The 25,911-nt window shown below is 43.3% G+C and overlaps 1 protein-coding gene across 1 annotated transcript in view; it reads left to right on the top strand.

Annotated features, from left to right (window-relative positions):
- The window catches only part of NHSL3 (NHS like 3), a 65,283-nt gene that overhangs the window by 15,934 nt on the left and 23,438 nt on the right, over window positions 1–25,911 (top strand). The window contains exon 2 of the mRNA XM_077482021.1: window positions 25,709–25,858. Coding sequence (XP_077338147.1) covers window positions 25,709–25,858 — 150 coding nt within the window. The remainder of the gene's footprint in view (window positions 1–25,708; window positions 25,859–25,911) is intronic.

The raw sequence follows: 25,911 nt of genomic DNA on the forward strand, positions 1-25,911 counted from the left end.
TACAGCAACTGCAAAGTGCTGTAGATTGCTGTAGATGTGAGGGGAAGCTCTGTGCAAAGTGGATTTGCCTTTCCTAAATAACCCCCTATATCAAGACACAGATACATTTTTTTGTTTTTTAAAGTGACACTTAAGCCTCATACACACGATCGGACTTTGTACAAAGGGCGTGGTCCACAAGTTTGTATTGCATACACACGATTGGACTTTTCTCCATCGGACTTATGTTGTCAAAAAGTTTGTCCATTTGCACAACAAAAACAAAAGTCAGATGAAAACAGAAAAAGTTTGTCCGATGGAGCGTACACACGGTCGGATGTTGCTCCAAAACAGCTAATTTGCATGTTTGTTGTCAAAAAGTCCGACCGTGTGTACGGGCCTTTAGAGTCCATTCACAAAGGGGCAACACGACTTCCAGCAGGACTTTTGGAGGCAACTTGGACATCGACTTGAGTATGAATAACAGCGCAACTTGGAGAGACTTACAACACGACTTTAAGTCGCCCCAGGCCAGGCGACTTTGGCCGTGGCCAATCTGAGAATAATCAGCTCTCAAGGGGGAACTCCACGCTAAATTTTAAATAAAAAAACAGCATGGGTTCCCCCTCCAGGAGCATACCAGGCCCTTAGGTCTAGTATGGATTTTAAGGGGAACCCTCCTACGCCGAAAAAATGGCGTGGGGTCCCCCCAAAATCCATACCAGACCCTTATCCGAGCAAACAGCCTGGCCGGTCAGGAAAGGGAGTGGGGAGGAGCGAGCGCCCCCCCCCTCCTGAATCGTACAGGCCTCATGCCCTCAACATGGGGGGGTGGGTGCTTTGGGAAGGGAGGCGCCATGCAGCCCCCCCACCCCAAAGCACCTTGTCCCCATGTTGATGAGGACAAGGGCCTCTTCCCGACAACCCTGGCCGTTAGTTGTCGGGGTCTGCGGGCGGGGGGCTTATCGGAATCCAGGAGCCCCCTTTAATAAGCTGGCCCCCAGATCCCGGCCCCCCACCCTATGTGAATGAGTAAGGGGTACATCGTCCCCCCTACCCATTCACCTGGGGAAAAAAGTGTCAATAAAAAAAAAACACAACACATAAAAGTAATTTATTAATCAGCTTTGGGGGTCTTCTTCTGACTTTTCAGCTCTGTTCGGCGTCTTGGTTACCCCAGGTAACTAGAACTAGTGTCCCTATTGGAAGATTTCCCTTCTATTTCTTTCACTTTCAAAGATAATGGTAAACCGGACAAATAGAGAGGATAAATTTCCCTAATGGGGACACAGGCAGCAATAAAAAGTGACAGGTGTCCTAATCCCTCTGCACTCTTATCCAAAAGTAAAAAAGATTTTTGCCTATAGTTATACTTTAATTTATTATCCTTATTGGACAATAATGCTGCCTGTTCATTAAAATACAAATAAGGAGGGGGTGAATCAATGTCCACTCTATTATGAGAAAAGTCAAGTTTTCTTATAACATTTTATGTGCCGTGGTACATTCCATTCATGGAATTTGAGCAAAGCTCATACAAAAGTGTACACCCCTCACATTTTTGCAAAGTGTACAGCTTGTATAACAGTGTAAATTTACTGTCCCCTCAAAATAACTCAACACACAGCCATTAATGTCTAAACTGCTAGCAACAAAAATTAGTACACCCCTAAGTGAAAATGTCCAAATTGGGCCCCAATAGCCATTTTCCCTCACTGGTGTCATGTGACTCGTTAGTGTTACAAGGTCTCAGGTGTGAATGGGGAGCAGGTGTGTTAAATTTGGTGTTATAGCTCTCACTCTCTCATACTGGTCACTGGAAGTTCAACATGGCACCTCATGGCAAAGAACTCTGAGGATGTGGAAAAAAAGAAAGAATTGCTGCTCTACATAAAGATGGCCTAGGCTATAAGAAGACTGCCAAGACCCTGAAACGTACGTCATATCCAGAGACTGTCTTTGGGAAATAGACGTACGAGTGCATTGCTGCAGAGGTTGAAGGGGTGGGACGGGGACGGGGGGGGGGGGGGGGTCAGCCTGTCAGTGCTCAGACCATAAGCCGTACACCGCATCAAATTGGTCTACTTGGCTGTCATCCCAAAAGCAAGCCTCTTCTAAAGATGATTGCACAAGAAAGCCTGCAGACAGTTTTCTGAAGACAAGCAGACTAAGGACATGGATTACTGGAACCATGCCCTGTGGTCTGATGAGACCAAGATAAACGTATTTGTTCAGATGGTGTCAAGCGTGTGTGGCGGCAACCAGGTGAGGAGTACAAAGACAAGTGTGTCTTGCCTACAGTCAAGTATGGTGGTGGAAGTGGCATGGTCAGGGGCTGCATGAGTGCTGCCGCCACTGGGAAGATACAGTTCACTGAGGGAACCATGAATGCCAACATGTACTGTGACATACTGAAGCAGAGCATGATCCCCTCCCTTCGGAGACTGGGCCACAGGGACCCCACACACCTCCAAGATGACCACTGCCTTTCTAAGAAGCTCAGGGTAAAGGTGATGTACTGGCCAAGAATTTCTCCAGATCTAAACCCTATTGAGCATCTGTGGGGCATCCTCAAATGGAAGGTGGAGGGGCGCAAGATCTCTAACATCCGCCATCTCCGTGATATCGTCATGGAGGAGTGGAAGAGGACTCCAGCGGCAACCTGTGAAACTCTGGTGAACTCCATGCCCAAGAGTGCTGGAAAATAATGGTGGCCACACAAAATATTGACACTTTGGGCCCAATTTGAACATTTTGACTTAGGGGTGTATTCACTTTTGTTATTCAGAATACAGCTCTGCATAATCCTTCATTCCTCTGCCTATGTGGGGGTGGGGGGGGGGGGGCTTTCCTCCAATCAGCTCTTACATAGTGTAACTACAGCCTCTTCTCTGCAGCTCACAGATGAAGATTTTTTTTAACACAATTTGCACTTTTGAAAGGGTGTACAAAGGAGAAGATAACAGTTATACATGTAAAATTTATGTAGGAAGATTTGTTTCATCTCGGTATCATCTGAGGCTGTTCACTTCACTGGGTATATGTGAGGGTTTACAACCACTTTAATTACGTTCATTTTGAAATACCCAGCTTTGTGGCAACTTTACTTTTGGAAATCCTTGTTAAATTAGATACTTTTTTTGATATCTTTTACAAATATATTTCGCCCTGCAATTATTTGCTCTGTGGAATCTGTACTGTTAATTTGTATGGTTGTGGACACATTTGTCTAATGTTAGAAGCTACTTTTTCAAATTGTGGGCACAGGTATGTAATAAGTAGGGTAGGCAGTTCCCTTTATAGGTTTTATATACTTTACAAGCCAAATATGCATGTATTTAAGATGTTGAAATGGATATAAGCACCAGAAAATAAATGATTCTCATGAAAATACTACAAAGTACAGTGCAAAGTATAACGTGTGCTTTTAAAGTTTCTCTTCCATGAAAGATGTTCCCTTAAGAAAAGTCCAGCTCTTATCAAAATATCTTGGCTTCACTATCCTATCATTGTTCAAAGTGGTGTTTCAGTACAACTTCTGCAATCAGCTGTCAGCATAGGGAGGCTGTCTATTTTACCTGATCTCTTCCTTTTGTAGACTTGTGAATAGAACTTCCTTTTGGGCACCCTGCAGAGAACACATTTCGTAACAGTGTAGACAATACATGCTACAGACTGGTATGAAAGCTCACTCTGCAGACGTCAGGGGCATCCACTGTATGATCGACTTAATGTGTTACCAGAATCAAATTCCTTTTATTCTCACTGTGACTCATTTGTTTGTGGTTTGGTAAGGTAAATATAGCAAAACCACTCACATTGTGAGGTACAGAGTTTCATTTGATTCTTGTCAGTTCTTATGTGGAAAAACTGCACTTTTTGCAACTAAGGCCAGGAATATGCCACTTTTTGACAATCCGAGCAGCATGAAACCCTAGTACTGTCCTAACCAGAGTCAGTGATATCAATACTCTTGAACTCCACCTAGTCCCAGTGTTCACGTTACTCAAACAACTAGGGTGAGGCTGAGTAGCAATCATTTTTTGTGATTACAGCTGAACTTCATGCAGATATAAAACACAAACCAGTTAGTGTAGTTATGCATTTTTTTAAACCATTAGTTTAGCATAGGGAATGGTTAGAACCTCTGTCAGGTTTTTATTACTCTCTGTAACCCCAGTGGGTAGATTCATACTCTGTATTTGTCCCTATGACCATTGTTAGGCCGCGTACACACGCGGGGACTGTTCGCTCAACTTTGTCCGTCAAACAGTTTCAGCGGACAGTCCGCTCAAAATTAGCATGGACGGACTTGCCCACACACGACGAACGAACAGTCCGCTGAAACCGTGCGCGATGACGTGAACGGCACGTACGACGGGACTAGAAAACGACGTCCTATACACTGCAATGCAAACTTCGGCGTGTAAATCCTTTCTGAGCATGCGCGGAACTTAGTTTGACGAACAAGCCTACACACGAGGGGACTGTTCGCTGAAACAAAGTTTCAGCGGACAGTTTTTCGGAATTTCCGAAAAACTTTGTTCAGCAGACTGTCCGCTGAAACTGTCCGCTGAAAGCCCACACACGAGCGGACTGTCCGCCGAAACACTGTTCAGCGGACAAAGTTGAGCGAACAGTCCCCGCGTGTGTACGCGGCCTTACTGTGATGAAAAATCCCACATTTTGAGTTGGCATTAGAACAGGAGTAGAGAGGAAGTCTTCCAAAGGACACAGTTGTTCTGATGACAACTGTCTAAGAGGGGATTTCACTTAATTTATGGGTATTTCCTCTAACATCCTTTTGTGTATTTGGGATTGGAAGCAAAGGTAGTTCTCAACTAGACAGAAACAAAAAACAAAACAAAAAAACTGACAGTTTTACAGCCCCTTTCACAGGGGCCGGACTTCACTTAATTTGCTCAGCGGGGGATATGTCCACTGAAAAATGGACAGACGGACTCGATCGGACCTCTCGTCACAAACGGGCCTAACAATTCCCCAGTGGTGTATCCAAAAATGACTAGATATACTTTAAAAATATTATTAAATGCAACTTGTGTAAGCATTGGAATTTTTCTTGACATTAGTGTGAGTTACATTTGCAATGGCATTTAGAGTAGGAAAGGGAAGTTAAAGCGAGTTCTGCTCAAAAGTGGAACTTCTACTTTAAGGTCTCCTCCCCATGCAATGCATATGTGCTGACAGTGAACATGCTGACAGGAGGAACAGTCCAGAGTTAAGCCTTGTACACACGGGGGGCTGAAATTGGTTGGTTCTGACTTTTAGCCCATGTGTACAGTTGTGTGTTCTACTGGAGCCGGTCTCACAACTGACTTCTGTTGAACAGGCATGCTGGAAAACTAGTATCCGATCATCACTGGCAGCCAAGAGGTGACAGTCCCCCTGCCAGAATACAATAGCTTAGTGGAAGGAATTGCCACACTAACATCGCTTTTGTTAATATGGCAATCTCTGTTTTTTTTGGTCCAGCCTGCTGGGTTGAAGGAAAAAAAAACTTTTAGTGTGTGCGAGACTTTACTACATCATTGTGCCACTGCCCTCTCATTGTCCAGTCAGCATGTTGGGGGTATGCTTTTGACCAAGGAGTGGTCGTGGTGCTGCAGACGATTGGCTATGCTGTTAGGCAAAGATGCTTACATGACAAAACTGGCTGCACTATATAACAAATTCTATGGCATGTAACACAGTTCACATAGTTCATATTTCAAGATATTTAGTTGTTTTCCTAGACTAGAGTGTAACTTTAAAGTAGAAAAGATTATTCCCTTAGGAACTAGATACTATAATATGTTGTCATGAAGCTTAGACACATGCAAACTCCATCCAAAAATTTTATTATTTTAGGGTACTGAGCTAGTTGTGTTTGCAAATAAAATTCCTGAGATCAGTTTATAGTTATACAGTTACAGATCCCATCCAACTTTTCAGAAAAGCCATGTGCATCAGTGTGCCAGTCAGAAATCTGGGAGGAGCAGAATAAAGCATACCGTCCTTTATCAAGATTAAAAGACTTATAGTAGACATGTCTACAATTGGGTGTGGCGTACTCTTGCACAGTATCATTTTCGTTTTGATGCCAAGTATTAAGCCTGGTACACACGGTAAGGTTTTTTTCATTCAACCCAACGGGCTGAACAGAAAAAAGGAGGAGCTTGCTGTACTAACTATGCAATGTTAGTACAATATCCGCGCTGTGCTATTGTGTTGTGACTGCCCCTACCAGAACACACCAAGCTGCCCATTCCATATGCACTAATGTACCCTAATGTAATGTAATGTATAAAGTTCCCTCTCCTCTTTAACCTGGAGGATGTGGCACCCATGGTTGCCAAAAAAAATAAAAAATTTAACTTTTTTGATCACAGAGCAGTTTTCCACTTTACAACAAGCCATGTAAATGAGCTTTGGCCCAGAGCAGTGTTTTTGGATCATGTTTAGATATGGCTTCATCTTTGCATGATAGAGCTTTAACTTGCATTTTTTGATGGCACGGCAAATGTGTTCAGGTAGCGAATTTTGGAATTATTCCTGACCCCTACTGTCCATCACCGAATCATGCTGGTTTTTATTGCAGTGCCGTCTTTGGGCCCAAAGATCACGGGTATGCGGTATTGTGTTTTGGCCTTGTCCCTTGTGCTTAGAGATTTCTTCAGATTCTTGGAATGTTTTGATGATGTTATGAACTGTAGATTATATATTTTAGGTCTTTGCAATTTTACAGTGTGGTACATTATTCAAAAATTGTTTTTTAGACACACCTTTTCTCAGATTGGTGAAACGCTGATAAGAGCCATAGGCTCCAATAGGCTTCAAAAAAGGTGGACTCGGAGCGCACAGCATTGCACCCAAGTGTGTTAGAAAAGCAAATTAATTGACACGCCACCAGGTTGGAGTAAGTGCCGGTCAGACAGCGAGCCAGCGATGGGGGGGGGGGGGGGCACAGTAGCTGCATATGATGGGCACAGAGGCTGCGTATGATGGGCACAGAGGCTGCGTATGATGGGCACAGAGGCTGCATATTATGGACACAGAGGCTGCATATTATGGGCACAGAGGCTGCATATTATGGGCACAGTGGCTGAATTTTATGGGCATTGTGGCTGCTGGGTTGTCGGGAAGAGGCCCTTGTCCTCATCAACATGGGGACAAGGTGCTTTGGGGTGGGGGGGCCGTGCGGCCCCCCCTTCCCCAAGGCACCCCCCATGTTAAGGGCACGCGGCCTGGTACGGCTCAGGGGGGGGGGGGCGCTCACTCGCCCATCCTTTCCTGGCCGGCCGGGTAGCGTGCTCGGACAAGGGTCTGTTGTGGACTTTGGGGGGAACCCCACGCGATTTTTTTTGGCGTTGGGGTTCCCCTTTAAGTCCATACCAGGTGGCAGGCCGGCGGCGTCTCCTTCGCGGGCCCCGCCTACCTGGAGACCTGCTTGAAATGAGCGGACTTTTCTCCGGGCGGGAAAAGTCTGTTCATTTCAAAAGTACGGCGGACTGGCACACACACGGGCAGATTGTCCGCCGGGAAGATTGGAGTGTAACACGGCATTCTAAGTCCGCCGTACTTTGGGGTCAAAAAAGTATGCCGGAGGCTACACACGGGGGGATTGTCCGGCGGACTTGAGTTTGCCGGACTTTTCCACCCGCTTGTTTGATCGTGTGTATGCGGCATTAGGGAACTCAGTCAAGTAATTGCCAGACCAATGTTCCTAATTTTTACTGACAGTCTTTTTACATCCCTGGGAATTACAGACCAATTAGCCTAAAATCAATAGTACGCAAGCTCTTGGAGGGGGTGATAAGGGACTATATACAAGATTTTAGCAATGAAAACTTTATCATTAGCAGTAATCAGCATAGATTCATGAAGAATCATTCTTGCCAAACCAATCTATTAACCTTCTATGAGGAAGGGAGTTGTGATCTAGATAAAGGAAGGCCTGTAGACGTGTTGTATCTGGATTTTGCAAAAGCATTTGACACAGTTAACAATAAACGTTTACTGTACAAAATAAGGTCCGTTGCCATGGACCATAGGGTGAGTACATGGATTGATAACTGGCTACAAGGGCAAGTTCAGAGGGTGGGGATAAATAGGGAATACTCGGAATGGTCAGGGGCGGGTAGTGGGGACACACAGGGTTCTGTGCTGGGACCAATCCTATTTAGTTTGTTCATAAACGACCTGGAGGATGGAGTAAACAGTTCAATCTCTGTATTTGCGGATAAGCTAAGCAGGGCAATAACTTCTCCGCAGGATGTGGTAACCTTTTAAGAAGATCTGAATAAATTAATGGCGTGGGCAACTACATGGCAAATGAGGTTTAATGTAGAAACATGTAAAATAATGCATTTGGGTGGTAAAAATATGAATGAAATCTGTACACTAGGGAGGAACAGAATGTATGACATGCATTAAAAAAGGATTAACTCCAAGGATAAAGCAATAATTCTCCCTCTCTACAAGACTCAGGTCCAACCGCACCTGGAGTGTGCTGTCCAGTTCTGGGCACCAGTCCTCAGGAAGGATGTACTGAAAATGGAGTGGGTACAAAGAAGGACAACAAAGCTAATAAAGGGTCTGGAGAACATTAGTCATGAAGAAAGGTTGCGAGCACTGAACTTATTCTCTCTGGAGAAGAGACGCTCGAGAGGGGATATGATTTCAATTTACAAATACCATACTGGTGACCCCCCTCAATAGGGATAAAACTTTTTTGCAGAAGGGAGTTTAACAAGACTCTTGGCCACTCATTAAAATTTGAAGGTTTAATCGAGGTTTAATCTTAAACTACAAAGAGGGTTCTTTACTGTAAGAGCGGCAAGGATGTGGAATTCCCTTCCACAGGCACGGTGGACTCAGCGAGGGGCATCGATAGTTTAAAAAAACTATTAGATAAGCACCTGAACGACAGCAACATACAGGGATATACAATGTAATACTAACATATAATCACACACATAGGTTGACTTGATGGACTTGTGTCTTTTTTCAAACTCACCTACTATGTAACTATGATAGAGGCTCGTAAACTGACTATGGTGTCAGGGCTCAGCCGCCATGATAAACCAGGGTCAGTTTACAGGAGGAGGGCAGAACCAGGCAGGTTCAGCCAGGTATTTCAGGTGATACAAAGGGCTAAGTGGGCCTTCTCCATAGTGAAGAAGGATCTGGGGGTTTTGGTAGATCATAAGCATAAAAATAGCATGCAATGCCAAGTTGCGGTGTCCAAAGCGAGCAAAATACTTTCTTGTATTAAGAGAGGTATGGACTCCAGTGAGAAATATCATTTTGCCCCTGTACAAATCATTAGTAAGACCTCATCTGTAATATGCAGTTCAGTTTTGGGCACCAGCTCACAAAAAGGATATCAGGGAACTGGAGAAAGTGCAGAAAAGGGCAACCAAACTGATAAGAGACATGGAGGAGCTCAGCTACGAGGAAAGATTAGAGGAACTGAATGTATTCTCTCTTGAGAAGAGGAGATTAAGGGGGGATATGATCAACAAATACAAGTAAACTTGGTGTTGAGTTATTCACTTCAAGGTCATCACAGAGGACAAATGGGGCACTCTTTACATCTAGAGGAAAAGAGATTTCACCTCCAAATATGGAAAGGTTTCTTCACAGTAAGAGCTGTGAAAATGTGGAATAAACTCCTTCCTGAGATCGTTCCGGTCAGCTCAGTAGATTGCTTTAAAAAAGGCCTGGATTCTTTCCTAGGAGTGCATAATATAACTGGATACTGATATTTATAGGTAAAATTGATCCAGGGAATATCAGATTGCCTCTCGGTGGATGAGGAAGGAATTTTTTCTCTTGCTGTAGCAAATTGGATCATGCTTTGCTGGGGGTTTTCGTCTTCCTCTGGATCGACTTTGGGTATAGGATTGCGTATATGGGATTGTATGATTTATTTTTACAAATCCCAGTTCTGTCAGGGGAGAGGAGGAGGAACAACAATCTCTCTCCTCCTCTAGTCAGCTACATCCCCCCACAGTTAGAAACACACATAGGGAATATCTTGGTCCCAAAAATGTGTCAAAAGTGTCCGATGTATCCGTCGCAATGTTACAGTCCCAATAATAATCGCAGATCACCACCACTACTGGTAAAAAAAAATAATAATTAAAATGCAATAAATCTATCCCCTTATTTGTAGACGCTATAACTTTTGCGCAAACCAATCAATATATGCTTATCGCAATTTTTTTTTAATCAAAAATATGTAGAAGAATACATATCGGCCTAAACTGATGAAGAAATTTGGGATATTATAGCAAAAAGTACAAAATATTGTGTTTAAAAAAAAAAAAATTGTCGCTCTTTTTTGTTTATAGTGCAAAAAATAGTGGAAAAAAGGACTTAAATTTTGTTTGGGTATAACGTTGTACAACCGCGCAATTGTTAGTTAAAGGGACGCAGTGCTGTATCGCAAAAAGTGGCCTGGTCAGGAAGTAGACAGATCCCTCCTGGGCTGAATTGGTTAAGCAGTAAAGGTTTTGCATTTAATGGAATGTAATGATTAATAGATTTAGAAATTTCTATCCCCAGATTTTTAAAGTCTAACAACTGCTTTAACATGTGACATATGGCCAGTCAAATCGCCATGCAAGGGATTGTGAATTTATCCTAATTGATGTGCAGACCAGAGTAACTCCCAAATTTCTCAATCAAAGACAGTGCATTCTCTAGGGGCTATTCAGAAATGTAAAACAGATATTTCCTCTTGAGCTAATGAAATGGCTGTTTCATTAGTATTACAGGCATTGTGAAACATGGTGCAGGCTCACGCCTCCAAACAGAGAACAGCTGGATTGTCACAGAAAATTTCCATTTTGCCCATTCAGCCTGTTTTGCCAAAGCTGGAATCCCAAGCCTGATGGCTTTTAATGCATTATACCTGTATCCTACTTATTGACAGAATACTGTTTTTAATTGAAAATAGTTGTGCTCTCTCTACAGTTTTCATATATCTACACACAGGTTTTTATTACTTTTAGGCTGGGTTCACACTAGCTGCGGCTACAGCTCACAGCATGGAGTCCCGTGCGTCCCTGTTCTCCGTTTCAGATGCGCATCAGGTCTGAATTTTTGGCTGAATTTGCACCTGAAACGAAGAAGACGCACAGGACCCTTTTCCAGTGAGAACTGCGGCCACACCGGAGCTGTGTGAACTGGCTCCATTGAGAGCCAGTCACACTCTCCTATCTTGCAAATCGGATGCGGTTTTTCCTGCATCCAAGTCGCAATAGTGTGAACCCAGCCTTAGGCCTCATGCACACTGCACATTTTTACAGCTGCTGTTTTTGGCTTCAGGCGTTTTTTTAGTCAGGAATAGGCAGTGCTTCCGAAGCGCCTGAAAAGCAATTAGAAAGCGCCGCAACATGGGTGTTTTTAACCCCTTCTTTGGGTTTAAAAGCACCCAGCTAGCGACCGAAAAGCGCAATTCAAACAGTGGTAAAGCACCGCTAAAACGAGCAGTGCTTTACTGCTAATGCACGGGCGGCCCCATTGTAAAGCTGAAAAATGCAGCTCTTTGGCATTTATGGGCATTTTTGTACCATAAACTTTTGTAGGAGTATAAAACTGCTAATGCAAAAACGCTGCAAAATACAGAAAAATTGGTGTTTTTAACGCGACATTCTGCATCTAAAGCTACTGCCCTTTTTTAACGTCCAGTGTACATGAGGCTTTACTGATAAAATAACCAACTTTAACTACTTCCCACCCAGCCACTGCACATAAACGGCCGGGTGGTCCTTTCCTCGTTCTGAATGGACATTCAAGAACGTCCCTCAGAGCGAGTGCTCGCAGCACGGCCACGAGGCACGCTGCTGGATCCTGTGATTATTCTGATCACAGGATCCAGCTGAGCAGAGATCGGGATATGGGCGCTGTGATTGGCCCTCCCGATCACCTGACAGGTGTGTCCAGTTACAGCCTTCAGAATGTAAACAGAGACGTGTGTGTGTGTCTCTGTGACAGGTCTCCCCGCCAAGCTCAGTGAGAGCTCAGTGCGGGGGGGAGGGGGAATCTTCAGATCCGTGACAGTGAGGATGATTTTACACAGAGAGCTGTTACAGATCACCCCACAAAGTACACCAAGCACCACTGATATACCCCTGTCCCTATACATATTTCAGTGTCCCAATAAAAAATCGTCCCCCATCACCGCCAACACCAAATAAACACTTATTTGGGTTATTTTTACCGAAGGAATGTAGTAGCATAATTTTTGGTCAAAATTTATCAAGAGAAATTACTTATTTGCAAAATTTTATAACAGAAACTAAGAAAAATTCAATTTTTTATTTGTAAATTGTTTTATTTTTATTTTAAAAACCCCAGCGTGACTAAATACCACCAAAAAAAAGCTCTATTTGTGTGAAAACAATGATAAAAATTTAATTTGGGTACAGTGTTACATGACCGCGCAATTGTCATTCAAAGTGTGATAGCCCTGAAAGCTGAAAATTGGTCTGGGAAGGAAGGGGGTGAAAGTGGCCAGTATTGAAGTGCTTAAGAAGCGCCGCCTGTTATCTCCTATGTGTTTTAGTCACATGTACAAGCATTACTATTTTTTTTGGACCCTTGCAGGTTTCTAAAGAATCTTTTATTATACTTATGACCTTCTAGCTTCAGACTTTGGTAGCAGAAAGCTTTAAGGCTTTGTTCACACTTGAGCAGAGCAACTTTCAGGAGTTTTTATTTGAGCATCTTTAAAAGTGTATTACAAGCATTTTACATGGGCTGCCACCTGTCTGGGATTGATCCGGACAGTAGAGGTTTTGAGTAATTTTGAATCATGTGTCTGGGTCTCAGTCTGCCTGGAACCCGGACACATGATCCAGACTGGACTGCGGCTCTGGGCTTCTGCTCAGCTGGGGGCTGGGGGAGCAAAATGACTAATTCATGTTTATCAGGCACAAGTTTTTTATCCTTATACAGCAGTCCTGACAATTTAATCACAGTCCCGATGCACGCTTCTATACCAATCTGCCGGGGAATATAAGAGCTGGAAACTGCAGCACAAACATTACTACGCCCGGGCAGTTTAATGATTTTTGCCCTGTGCTCCAGCCTCCATGGTTTTTTCTGGTTGAACTGCCGAAATTCTCAGACAATGGACAGGATCCTACAGGAGGAGAAGAGGTGCCCGGTGGAGACTAGGGGTACTCCAACCCTGGACACCTTTACAGAGAGGAAGAGACCGCTGGCAGTCTGCTCTTGCCAGCATCCTGTCTGTTAGTGTTCGGATGTCAGTGGAGAATTGGGGGACAGTGGCGCTAGATTGGGGATGGGAGCTCCATGTTAGGCTGATCAGCATGTAGTTTATCACACAGACAGCTGACCGGGAACAGATCCTGCAGCAAGACCAGCCGCACAGTTAGCTACATTAACAGTACTTGGTTGGGTAAGAAAAATGTTGACCTGAGGTGGGAATTCTGAGGATTCTTTGGACCTCTGTGTTGCATGTGAAGGAGTCAGGGCCAGTGCCAGCATAACACACAGTGCCCTGCATATGAGCGAGAATAGTGTGTCCACTCTTTGTGCCCCCTCCCTGTCACTCTGCACCCCTCCTAATCACTCTGCCCCTCTCCCCATCACTCTGCCCCCCTCCCCGTCACTCTGCCCCCCTCCCCGTCACTCTGGCCCCCTCCTGTCACTCCCCCCGTCACTCTGCCTCCCTCCTTGTCACTCTGCTCCCCTCCCTCAGTCAAGTTGAAAAATCAGAATATTTTTTAAATTTACAATTGAATGCAATGTTCAGACAATGCAGGGCGCGACGGGAGATTGCCTGTCTGGAATTCTGTTGTACTCCTGCTGCCTGCAGAGACTGATCTGCACTTGGCTGTAATTGGGTTTTAAGATGTATTTAGCTACATTTTCTAATTGCTTTCAAAAGAAAAATTGTATAGTATTGAGTACATGACTTCTAGACCCACCTAACTTTTATTGTTCAATAGTTTAAAGTATAACTAAAGGCAAAAAAAATTTTTGTTGGATAGAGTGGAAAGGGGTTAGAACACCTGTCAGTTTTTATTGCTGTCTGTGCCCCCATTAGGAATATTCACCCACTGTATTTGTCCTGTTTACCATTATCATTGAAAGTGAAAGTAAAAGAAAATCCCAAATTTTGGATTATCCCCAGAGAAATAAGGCTACTTTCACACTGAAGCGTCGTGCTGTTAGCGCTAAAGCGACGCTCGTTTTTGTGGCGCTTTTTGGGCACTAACGGGCCAGTTTAAGGTCCCATGGCAACATGATCTTAAAAAAAACGAAAAAAACTAGAAAAGACCAGTTTTGAGGCGTCTGGAATCGCTGCCCATTCATTTCAATGAGCAGTGGCATTTTGGGAGTTCTATTAATATCGCTCCCAACCCGCCCCACAGATGCTGCTTGCAGGACTTTTTCCAATGTCCCACAAGTGCACCACCCCAGTGTAAAGGCACACACTGCAGAGAATGGGAGGGAGTTTTCAAGTGTTTTACAGGCGCTATTTCTAACGCTAAAAAGCCTGAAAACTGCCTCATTGTGAAAGGAGTCTTATAAAAGGGAAATCTTCAAAACACTAGTACTGGTGACCTGGGGGGGGGGGGGGGGGGGCAAGTATTTCCCTTAATTTGCAGGGATTTCCTCTCGCATCCTGTTTGGCTATGGGGCAGGAAGTGAAGGTACATCTCCGAAATGGGACACAGATAGTGAAAAAAAATCTGATAGGGATTATAACTCTCCCTTATTCTATCCAAAATGAAAATAAGTTTTGCCTATAGTTCTACTGTAAGAGATTAGTGCAATGTTTCTCAGTAATGCTACAATTCAAATTCCAAACATAATGAGTAAACTGCATAAGTGTGAAAGACAATAATCGTCATCATAATCACAGTAATTATGTATTTTTTTTTTATGCTTAGCCATTAACCTGCAGGTGTGGGAAAAAATAGATCACATACATAATAAATAAATAATGCAATCACTAGTAGTGTCCAGTCACCAATGAGCTGGAAAAAATATATTATTGGATGCAGTGAATAACAATAGCAGTTACCCTTTGGACTTTACAAGTGGAAATTCCACGGAAGCATGGAATGTTCTAATAAGACCCCATATACACCTATGCTGAGATCCACAAAGGACCCTATTGGTGTGAATGGGTTCTTTTTTCAGTATTGATTTTCAGCAGGTAAAAGAGTGGGAAGGTTTTTTGAAGCTGACCTAGAATTATTATGAATTATATGCCAGGCTTAGGGATACAAGGTGGTCTGATTTCTCCAAAATATGCTATTAGGAATTTCTGGTATGCCTTTTTACTAAAGATAAGTTTACTTCAGTAGACAAAGATAGTAACTGGAAACCATGTTGTATTTTTCCCTCTGATTAGGTGTTTTTTGCCTGTATAAAGAGCAGATCAGATTCAACTTAAAATGAAGCCGCCGTCCCTGAGACTGTTTCTAACTGTGGGAGTATTGTGCTAATTTTTTTTAACAAAAATGTAGGGAAATTACACGTGGCTTTACTCTGCATTGTTCTTACTTGTATCACACATTCAAGTATGGACAAGTTCTTCAGATTGCTGTTGTCTTAGGTGAAAGTAAACCACAAGGTATATTTAAAATGATGTGCATGTGATTTGTGATTATCCACAAATAAAGGGCACTGCACTGTGAGTCATGATAATCTTTCAATGTCAGACCATTATAGCCAAAAACATCAGAGACATCCCATGGCTTGTTGATCAAGAGTATGGTGAGAAATGGAAGACATCTGTTGGCATGAAACTACAACATACCAGATGTTTTCAACACCAAACTCCATATCTGTTGTCTTTTCTTCCCCCCTCACCTGCTGATCAAGTATATCTGCTTCTTGCATGGTGCAAGCTCTCGTCCACATGTGCAGCAGGTTTGTAAACAGCTCTGAAAAGCAGTCCACAGTGAATCATTTTACAGAGGTGGTTTAGAGTCAGTTGATATGCATTTAGGAGGTGATATACCACCTCCCGAACTCCTGTTTTCTTTGTTTGTTTTTTATCCCCAAAGTGGATTTTCCATTGAAATCCAGCCGGGCCACACCACAACAGTGTACCATTGAATGGGGTTCAGTTGGCAAGCAGCACCGCCTACCAACCACAACATGCTGTAAAAAATTTTTGCTGCACCACAAAGCAGCCACAGCAATGTGTACAGGCATATTGTGGCCCATGTTAATTTTCCAGTAGGTGGTCAGGGGCAGTAAAAAAAAAAAAAGGCAGCTCAAGTGGTTGTTTTTACCACCTATCTGCCACACATGTGAACAAGGTCTATTTTTTGTCTTTTTTTGTGTATCTGATGTCTGACTCCATTCCTTTCCTCTCTGTTCACACTGTGTAGGAAAGCAGTGCAATTTGTTGTAACAATGCATTTTATTGCCCCTTTACTGCATAACGTGTGCCCTCTGGTATGTGCTGTGAAGGGGCAGTACGATTGATCCTTGCACATAGCCCAATTTGCCATTTGTTTCTTCTTTTGTTCCATTTTTTAAAATGTCACAAAATGACATTTTATTCAACTTGATGCCCCTTTACTGCATAACATGTCCCCTCTGGTATGTGCTGTGAAGGGGCAGTGCAATTCATCCTCGCACATAGTTCAATTTGCCATTTTTTCTTCTTTTTTCAATTTTTTGAAGTGTCACAAAATTACATTTTATTCAACTTTATGCACCATAGCAAGTAACAATGCAATCATGGACACCAGCTGGAGTACATTATATAGATGTGCTCCCGTTGGTGTGACTGAGCCCTTAAGGTGATCATACACAAATCTTTTGTTTTAGATGACTACATAAAGTTGCTAAAAATGTTATTGTTGGATGCCTTTGGTTACAGAAAGTTCTACTGTTGTTGCAGTACATTAAATCTTCAGGTCTGAACACTTATTAGCTGACAACTCCACATGCGTAATATCCCCAGTGCTTTACTGTGCCCAGGGATCAGCAGCTGTCCCATACAGCCAGCAATACAAGTGAATGGCTGTATGCGGCCATGCGCCTTTAAATACAGATTTCTTCTGCATCAGCATTTACCTGAGCATGCTCAATTTGTGTTTGGGGAGGTATGCTGTATTTGTGGATAAACACCAGTGCAGAAGTAATTGGTGTTTACCCAAGTACAGCCCCATACAGCCATTCACTTATGTTACAGGCTGAATGCAGCACTTGCAGTTCCCATGTCACGGGAAAGCACCAGGGATTTTACTCTGAGGATTTTTCAGTTCTTAAACGTCCATATGCATGAGGCTAAGTAAATGTATTAAGACAAAGAAAACATACATAAAATGCAGTCATGCATAGCAACTAGTGAGCAGGTAAATTTGGTACTAAATTAGATCTGGCATGTTATGGAAGAACAGGGTATGCCTCCAACATAAGGCTAAGTTCATATCTATGCGACTCTATGAGCTACGTTTGCATAGGCATGGAACCCCTTCATTTAAATTGGCTGGTGTGCCAGTGCTTTATGCAGGAAAAAGGTTCCTGCACCTTTTTAAAAATGCAGCCGTAACCAAAAACACATTGAGGTTGATTTACTAAAGGCAAATAGACTGTGCACTTTGTAAAGCGCAGTTGCACTTGCAAGATCAGTTTCTCCAGGGCTGAGTAAATGGGCAGAAGCTCTGCATACTCCCATCATCCAATCATTTGCTAGCAAAAATGCTGTTTTCTTTATTTTCCTTGCACATGATTGGGTATTCTTTGCAAAGTGAAGCTTTACCTCATTTACTAAGCTCTGGAGCAGCTGCATTTGCAGGGTGCAACTGCACTTTATACTATTACCTTTAGTAAATCAACCCCACTGTGTTTTTGGCTGCGACAATTTTGCTTATTTTTACTTTTGAAAAATATCTGGTTTTGTAAACTGACAATAAACAGTCTGTAGTAGATACAGAAAACATGCAAGCATGAAAAAGAAACTGGGATAAACACGGGCAGAGAGAGAGAGATAGAGAGACACGGGCAGAGAGAGAGACACGGGCAGAGAGAGAGTTACGGGCAGAGAGAGAGAGAGATAGACACAGGCAGAGAGAGAGAGACACGGGCAGAGAGAAAGATAGAGAGACGCAGGCAGAGAGAGAGACACGGGCAGAGAGAGAGATAGAGAGGCAGAGAGAGAGACACGGGCAGAGAGAGAGATAGAGAGACACAGGCAGAGAGAGAGAGACACGGGCAGAGAGAGACACGGCAGAGAGACACACGGGCAGAGAGAGGAGACACACGGGCAGAGAGAGAGACATGGGCAGAGAGAGATAGAGAGACACGGCAGAGAGATAGAGAGACATGGGCAGAGAGAGAGACACGGGCAGAGAGAGAGACACAGGCAGAGAGAGAGACACGGGCAGAGAGAGAGACACGGGCAGAGAGAGAGACAAGGGCAGAGAGAGAGACAAGGGCAGAGAGAGAGACAAGGGTAGAGAGAGAGACAAGGGCAGAGAGAGAGACACGGGCAGAGAGAGATAGAGAGACACAGGCAGAGAGAGATAGAGAGACAGGCAGAGAGAGAGACACGGGCAGAAAGAGAGAGAGATAGAGAGACACAGGCAGAGAAAGAGACACGAGCAGAGAGAGATAGAGAGACACAGGTAGAGAGAGAGACACGGGCAGAGAGAGAGATACTGGCAGAGAGACACGGGCAGAGAGAGAGAGACAGGCAGAGAGAGAGACACGGTCAGAGAGAGAGAGAGATGAGCAGAGAGACACGGGCAGAGATAGAGAGACACAGGCAGAGAGAGAGACGGGGAGAGAGAGAGACGGGCAGAGAGAGAGAGACGGCAGAGAGACACAGGCAGAGAGAGAGACGCGGGCAGAGAGAGAGAGACAGGCAGAGAGAGAGAGAGAGAGAGACACGGGCAGAGAGAGAGACACGGGCAGAGAGAGGGACGCGGGCGAGAGAGAGACGCGGGCGAGAGAGAGACGCGGGCAGAGAGAGAGACGCGGGCAGAGAGAGACACAGGCAGAGAGAGAGACGCGGGCAGAGAGAGAGAGACGTGGGCAGAGAGAGAGACGTGGGCAGAGAGACACAGGCAGAGAGAGAGAGACAGCAGAGAGAGACACGGGCAGAGAGAGAGATACTGGCAGAGAGACACGGGCAGAGAGAGAGAGACAGGCAGAGAGAGAGACACGGGCAGAGAGAGAGAGAGAGATGAGCAGAGAGACACGGGCAGAGATAGAGAGACACAGGCAGAGAGAGAGACGGGGAGAGAGAGAGAGACGGGCAGAGAGAGAGAGACGGCAGAGAGACACAGGCAGAGAGAGAGACGCGGGCAGAGAGAGAGAGAGAGGCAGAGAGAGAGACACGGGCAGAGAGAGAGACACGGGCAGAGAGAGAGACACGGGCAGAGAGAGAGACACGGGCGAGAGAGAGACGCGGGCGAGAGAGAGACGCGGGCAGAGAGAGAGAGACGCGGGCAGAGAAAGACACAGGCAGAGAGAGAGACGCGGGCAGAGAGAGAGACGTGGGCAGAGAGAGAGACGTGGGCAGAGAGACGTGGGCAGAGAGAGAGAGACAGCAGAGAGAGACACGGGCAGAGAGAGATAGACAGGCAGAGAGGAAGAGACACAAGCAGAGAGAGAGAGACAGGCAAAGAGATACAGCAGAGAGAGAGATTGTCGGAGCGTGAAAGAGAGACTGCATAAGTAAAGAACACTGCTCCTAACACAGAATGGCTGAAATAGTTCATAATTTACATGTTTTTCCTGCATTGTGGACATTGGGAGGGTCTCCTAAGGTTATCCTGATTCCTGATTCAGACCTGCTTAGCTATAGACTGCTATAGAATAGAGAAGGAGGAGTGGACATATCCAGGACCTTTCTTTAAAAATATGTCCTACACAATATAAAGATGCGTTTAAAATTGTATTTTTTTTTTTTAAATAAAATATTTTATGTAATGAGGTAATGTTACTCACTGAAACTTTCTTTCTAGCCAACAGGATCACATTAAAAATAAACAGGGTCACAGTAAAAATGTACACAGGGGACATGTTTTTAGGCCACTCTCTTGAATTCTTATGGAACAGTTGTAACACACTGCCAATAAAGTGAGTTCAGCTATTTGTTATACATTATCAGATCATTCTGACAGACTGACTTTGACTTGACATTGCTGATTTCTACTAAACTAAACACTGAATGTAAGGGCCTGTGAATGACTTTTCAGATGCATCTGTGATGCATTTACAATGCATTCAAATTGACTTGTCTGGAAGATTAAAAGCAAAACACAAATTTCTCAAACTGACCTTAATTTATTGTACAAGTCAAGGTGTTCCAGTGTTAATGCCCTAAACCAGCACTACATATAACAAATTTTGGATAAGAACACACGATTTCTTCTGAGTGTAATCAGAGTTCGTACAATTAGGATATTTGCCCTGTGGTAATATATTTGGATGTTAACATGAACTACAAACTAATTCTCCATTCCTATGATAAACTGAAGCCATTGACTGTAAATATTCCACCATAGGGTCCTTTAGCTATATGGAGATTTAGATGAGCCTCAATTCACTGTCAGCTGGACACGGTTCATAATGTACCAAAGGCACAAAAAAATGTGTGTGAATTAGAATATGGAATTATAATGAGTATGATGCTAAGTGCAAAAGTACTGAATGAGTTTTTACTAACCCTGGCAGTTGCTTATAAATAGCAGAGCTGGGGGTAGGAGGTAGTAACTCACCATGAGAGAGATAATGGCAAAATTACAGGACTGACTAGGTCCTATTTACAGAATCATACTTAGGCTAGCCATGCATGATTCATTAGAATTGTTTGGTTCATCCAGTGGGTTTGAAAGAAAAGCTAATTTCCCCATCCATACATGCAAGATGGATGGGGAAACCTTTCCTGCTCTGGTATTAGATTCTGACAGTGGGGAGTTTGTGCCATCTGAATATAATGATTAGTGTTGCTGGCTATAGCTAGCGTCACTGATCAACTGGAAAAAACACAACAGGCTGGTTCTATACAAGTCGATAAACTAACCTGCCTATACAGGGATCAGAATTTGAATGGTTCAGCAAATTTTGATTGATGTATGACCGGCAGCTGCACAAGTTAGTTAAAAGTGGGAGATGAGCAAAAAAACATGCAAACTGCTACAAGCCTTATTTTTTTGTTACTTTTTTTTTTTTTAAAACACCATTTTAGAAATGGGGGGGTTTACAAATGTTAGGCCCCTTTCACACTGAGGCACTTTGCAGGCACTAAAGTGCTAAAAATAGCGCCTGTAAAGCGCCCTGAAATAGCCGCTCAGTGCACTCCAATGTGAAAGCCCTGAGGGCTTTCACACTGGAGCGGTGCGCTTGCAGGACGATAAAAAAAGTCCTGCAAGCCGCATCTTTGGAGCTATGTAGGAGCTGTGTATTTACCACTTCTAAAGCACCCCTTGCCATTGAAAACAATGGGGCAGCGATCCAAAGCAGAGCTTTGCGGGCGGTTTTAACCCTTTTTTCAGCCGCTAGCGGGGGTTAAAACTGCTCTGCTAGCGGCCGATCAGCGCCGCTAAAACTACGGTAAAGCGCCTCTTTACCGCCAGCGCGCTGAGCGCCCCAGTGTGAAAGTAGCCATAGGGTGCCTTAAATCTACCCAGGGTCAAGTCTTTATGCATAAACCTCTTTAGATGTCTCTATTTCAGAAGTGCAATGAAATAAAGGTATGATAAAATAATAATTTCTAACTAAAGTGATGTTTAACCACCTGCTCTGAAAATCATGATTTTAAAATGAACAAACATTCTCACTTTGTAGAATTTTTATTTTCCAGGTATTGGACATATATGAAATGGTCACTCAGTAAAACACTAAGAAGATTTTACATATACATACTTGCAGATAAAAAAAGAAATAGATATAGAATCGCGCTAGCCATATACTTCTGAAACTAAAATAAACAAAAGCACATATATAAACCACCCATTGGTCAAATATTGTGGAACATCCTGTAAGATGTAACAAATATTTAAAAACACAAAAAATCATCACATATGCATAATGAGTATGTGTCCGTCATAAACATATATAATCACCAATAATGTGCCAGTGAATATATCAAACAATATTGCCAATGGAAAACATACTAAATTCATAGGTGCACAAAATTAGATGAAACGTGAGCAAGTGAAAATAAAACAGTGCACTGTGAAATAAAAGTCCACCACCAGAACAGCAGAAATGGAATCTTACCGGATTGCTATGATCCCCTGTAATGGAGGATCAAAGGAGGCATATAATAGATTTCGGCTTGGCTTCCAGAGGACCAGAGACGTGGTATCAAACTTATAACAGCCACTTCACAAATAGTCAGGACATCCGTGAATACTATTGTGCCACAGAGGAGCTCCTAGCGATCCGGTAAGAGTCCATTTTTGCTGTTCTGGTGGTGGAATTGATGATTGTTAGTGATTATATATGACTCATTGATATGCAACTAGCGGCCCTCCAGCTGTTCTAAACTACAAGTCCCATCATTGCTCTTCCTCTAGCTGTCATACTTGTGGCTCTAAGCCCTTATACACGCGGTCGGAAATTCAGACGGAAAATGTCCGATCGGACGGTGTTGGACTCCATCTGACTTTTTCCGTCGGAATGTCCGACCAACAAAGTTTGAGAGCTGGATATAAAATTTTCCAACAACATGATCCGATAGGACTTTGTCCGATCGTTTGTAGAGAATTCCAATCGGACAAAGAGCCACGCATGCTCAGACCAAATTACGAGACCAAAGCTATTGGCTACTAGCCTGAACGTAGTCCCGTCGTAACGTACAAACGTCATCACGTTCCGAACGATCGGGTTTTCCGACAACTTTGTCCGACCGTGTGTATGCAACACCAGTTTCGGACAAAATCCGTCGGATTTTGTTGTCGGAATATCTAACCGTGTGTACAAGGGCTTAGAGTCTTGCTATGCCTCATGGGAATTGTAGTTCTGCAACAGCTGGAGGTCCGCTAATTGCATATCCCTACGTTTATGAAAGACACGTACTCATTATGCATTCGTGATTCTTTGTGTTTTTAAATATTTGTTACATTTTATAGGATGTTTCACATTATTTGACCAATGGGTGGTTTATATATGTGCTTTTGTTTATTTTAGTTTCAGAAGTATATGGCTAGCGCGATTCTATATTTGTTTTCTTTTTTTATCTGCAAGAATGTATATGAAACAATGTAAAACCTTCTTATTGTTTTACTGAGTGACCATTTCATATATGTGATCTGTAAGAATCGCAGCTTCCGAATTATTGAATTTTGATATTCAGTCTATTATACCTGAGCTCAGTTTTCTGTAAATTTTTTCCACATACTTGCAGATGCCAATGGCCATTTAGGATGGATTCACACTGCCATGATGTGATTTGGCGGCAGACCAGGTGCAGCTTAGTATACCTGTGGTTTAAGCGCGGGTTACCCGCACTTTCCTATAGGCTTCTATTAGATTGGACATTTTTGTGTGCGTTTTCTGAAAGCGTACTAAAAATGATGCATGCAAGACTGACGGTGCGCTTTCAGAAAACGCAGCCCTGCCGCATGAAGCCGCACTCAGATAAGTAGTACAGTTCCAATTTTGTTTTTACAATTTTGTATTTGACTTGTTAGTTGCCTTATCAAGAGAAAAAAAAATGTGTGCATTTTATGAGCATTATTCCACTTTTATCTGTAGTGTAGGGTGCCATATGTTAGGAATCTGACTCTGCCATCCGTGTTGAAAAAAACAGCTGTACCTGTAAATAAGGGGGTAAATACTTGATGAAGAGTCATGCTGTGTTCTGATGTTTTCTCAGAAACCGACACTTCTGGGATCATCTCTCTCCTGTCCACTGCTGTATTTAGTGGTTGTTCCCACCGCTCTCTACAACATGTCAGTACACCGCATTAACTAAACTGGAAGGAGGAACCACTGGGCGCAGCAGGGAATACAGGAGAGTGGCACTTTCAGAATTGTCAGTTTCTGAAGAGACTTTATCAGATGATTTATTGCATCAAAGCATGGTTCACTGTTGTGGGTACTCTCTTGTTTAGGGCCCCTTTCATACCATAATGTGCTTCCCTGGGCAGCCTGGAATAGGCCAGTTGGTTCTATGTGTTCAGTGCACTAAAACAGTTGTACATGCACTACTTTTTTTCACCACAACATGTTGCACTGTGCTGCGGCACAGAAATGTGAATGAAATGTAATTTTGACATTTCAATAAAGTTATACAATAAAAAGGTAAACAGTACTATGCATCGTAAACAGCATATCTGCATTGTTTACTTCACAGTGCACACTAGCATCCAGTTTTTTACGCTGCTGAGGTAAACCGTTTCTCACAGGTACAACTGTTATTTCAACTCTTTCTACAGATGGAAAAGCTAACCACCCTCTGAAAAGAGTTCTGAGGTGGACTGCTTTTCAGAGGGTGCTAAAGCAGCTGCTGGTAGATATTGAAGAGGCAGTGCTTTTTTCATTGCTAAACATCAATCTTTGCAGGACTCTGCTGCAACCGCAAGCCAAGTGTTTGGCTCATACTTGTGTTGCAGACCCATTCATTTCAATGTGCAAATCTGACAGGCAGTGCCACCTGTGAAACGTTACATTTCAAGTTAAAGTTGTTGCAAGGCAAAGTATTGTAGACGCAACATGTGTACAGCTCTGTCAGTCTGTAATGTCCGAATTCCAGTTGCTGGCTAGGGGGAGGTGAAGCAATGGCTCAGCCACCTGTTTTTACCATCCTCCCAGCCCCAGTGTGAAAGAGCCCAAATATTTTTGTAAAAGATATGCATCAAAGTCAGTCAGATTATATTGTAAATGTATCACAGGTGCATCTGAATAGTCATTCACAGGCCCTTACATTCAGTGTTTAGTTTAGTAAAAATCAAATCAACAATGTCAAGTCCAGAATCTAGGTAAAAGGAAGGTTTTAGGCACCAGGAATATGTGGGAGGTAGCTCATGATCAGTATGACTTGGGGTTTGTACTGTTTATCTGGACAAAACTTGTTGCTAATATTGCAGTGTGGGTAGTTCCATCCCAGCCTGATTCAGACTGTGCTGATGGTGTACTCGTGACAGTGAAACCTTGTGTCCTTCAGGCTGAGAATGACTCATCACAGGATAAACAGTCAAGTTGCTAGTAAGCATGAACAGATTTAAGATGGCTGTCCTTGGCAAAGGCAACTACTCTCTTAGCAAGTAAATCCTGTCTGTATAGATACTGTTGAATAAAGGCAGAATTTTGTACTTCACTTAATCAGTAATGAGAATGTAATTTCTATGATAATATGCTTTGGAAATTGAATTTAAGCTGAAGTTTGGTCATGGCACTTTCATATAGTTGCAGTAGACCAGCTTGGACTAATGTAAGTATGTCTAGACATACGTGTGGAAATCACTGTAGTGGGCACTGTTACTACAGTGATCTCCACTCTGCTTCCGGGTCCCGTGTCTAGCAGCCGCACTGCTGCTCACTGAACACAGGAGGTCACTTGCTTGGCATGGGCACCATCCCAAGAACACTTTCTGTTTTCACAATGAATGCAAAGTGTTCTCTGATTGGACAACATGAAAATGATAATGTAAACACTAAACTGGACCAAAGTAACTATGTAAAAAGTTCCATACTTAAACTTCAGCTTAGATATTGACACAAATAATAACACTTATAATATTACTCTGTTTTATCTTTTCAATAGACCATTCAAAACCTGATGGCCAGTCACATCTCATTCCAGTTCAGGAGGAAGAGTCCGCTGACAATGCGTTCTTTCCCAGCAGACGCACTGCTCTCCTGGAGGACATCCACAACCAAGCTCAGGAGGGGCTCAAGTCCTTACAGAGAAAAGGTAAGGAAAACAACTCCACATGTGTAAAATGTCTCATATTCGGTCTTGGGCCT

Source organism: Lithobates pipiens, unplaced genomic scaffold, assembly GCF_037356315.1.
Source record: "Lithobates pipiens isolate NorthernLeopardFrog02 unplaced genomic scaffold, aLitPip1_a1.2 Scaffold_16, whole genome shotgun sequence".
Lineage (NCBI taxonomy): Eukaryota > Metazoa > Chordata > Amphibia > Anura > Ranidae > Lithobates > Lithobates pipiens.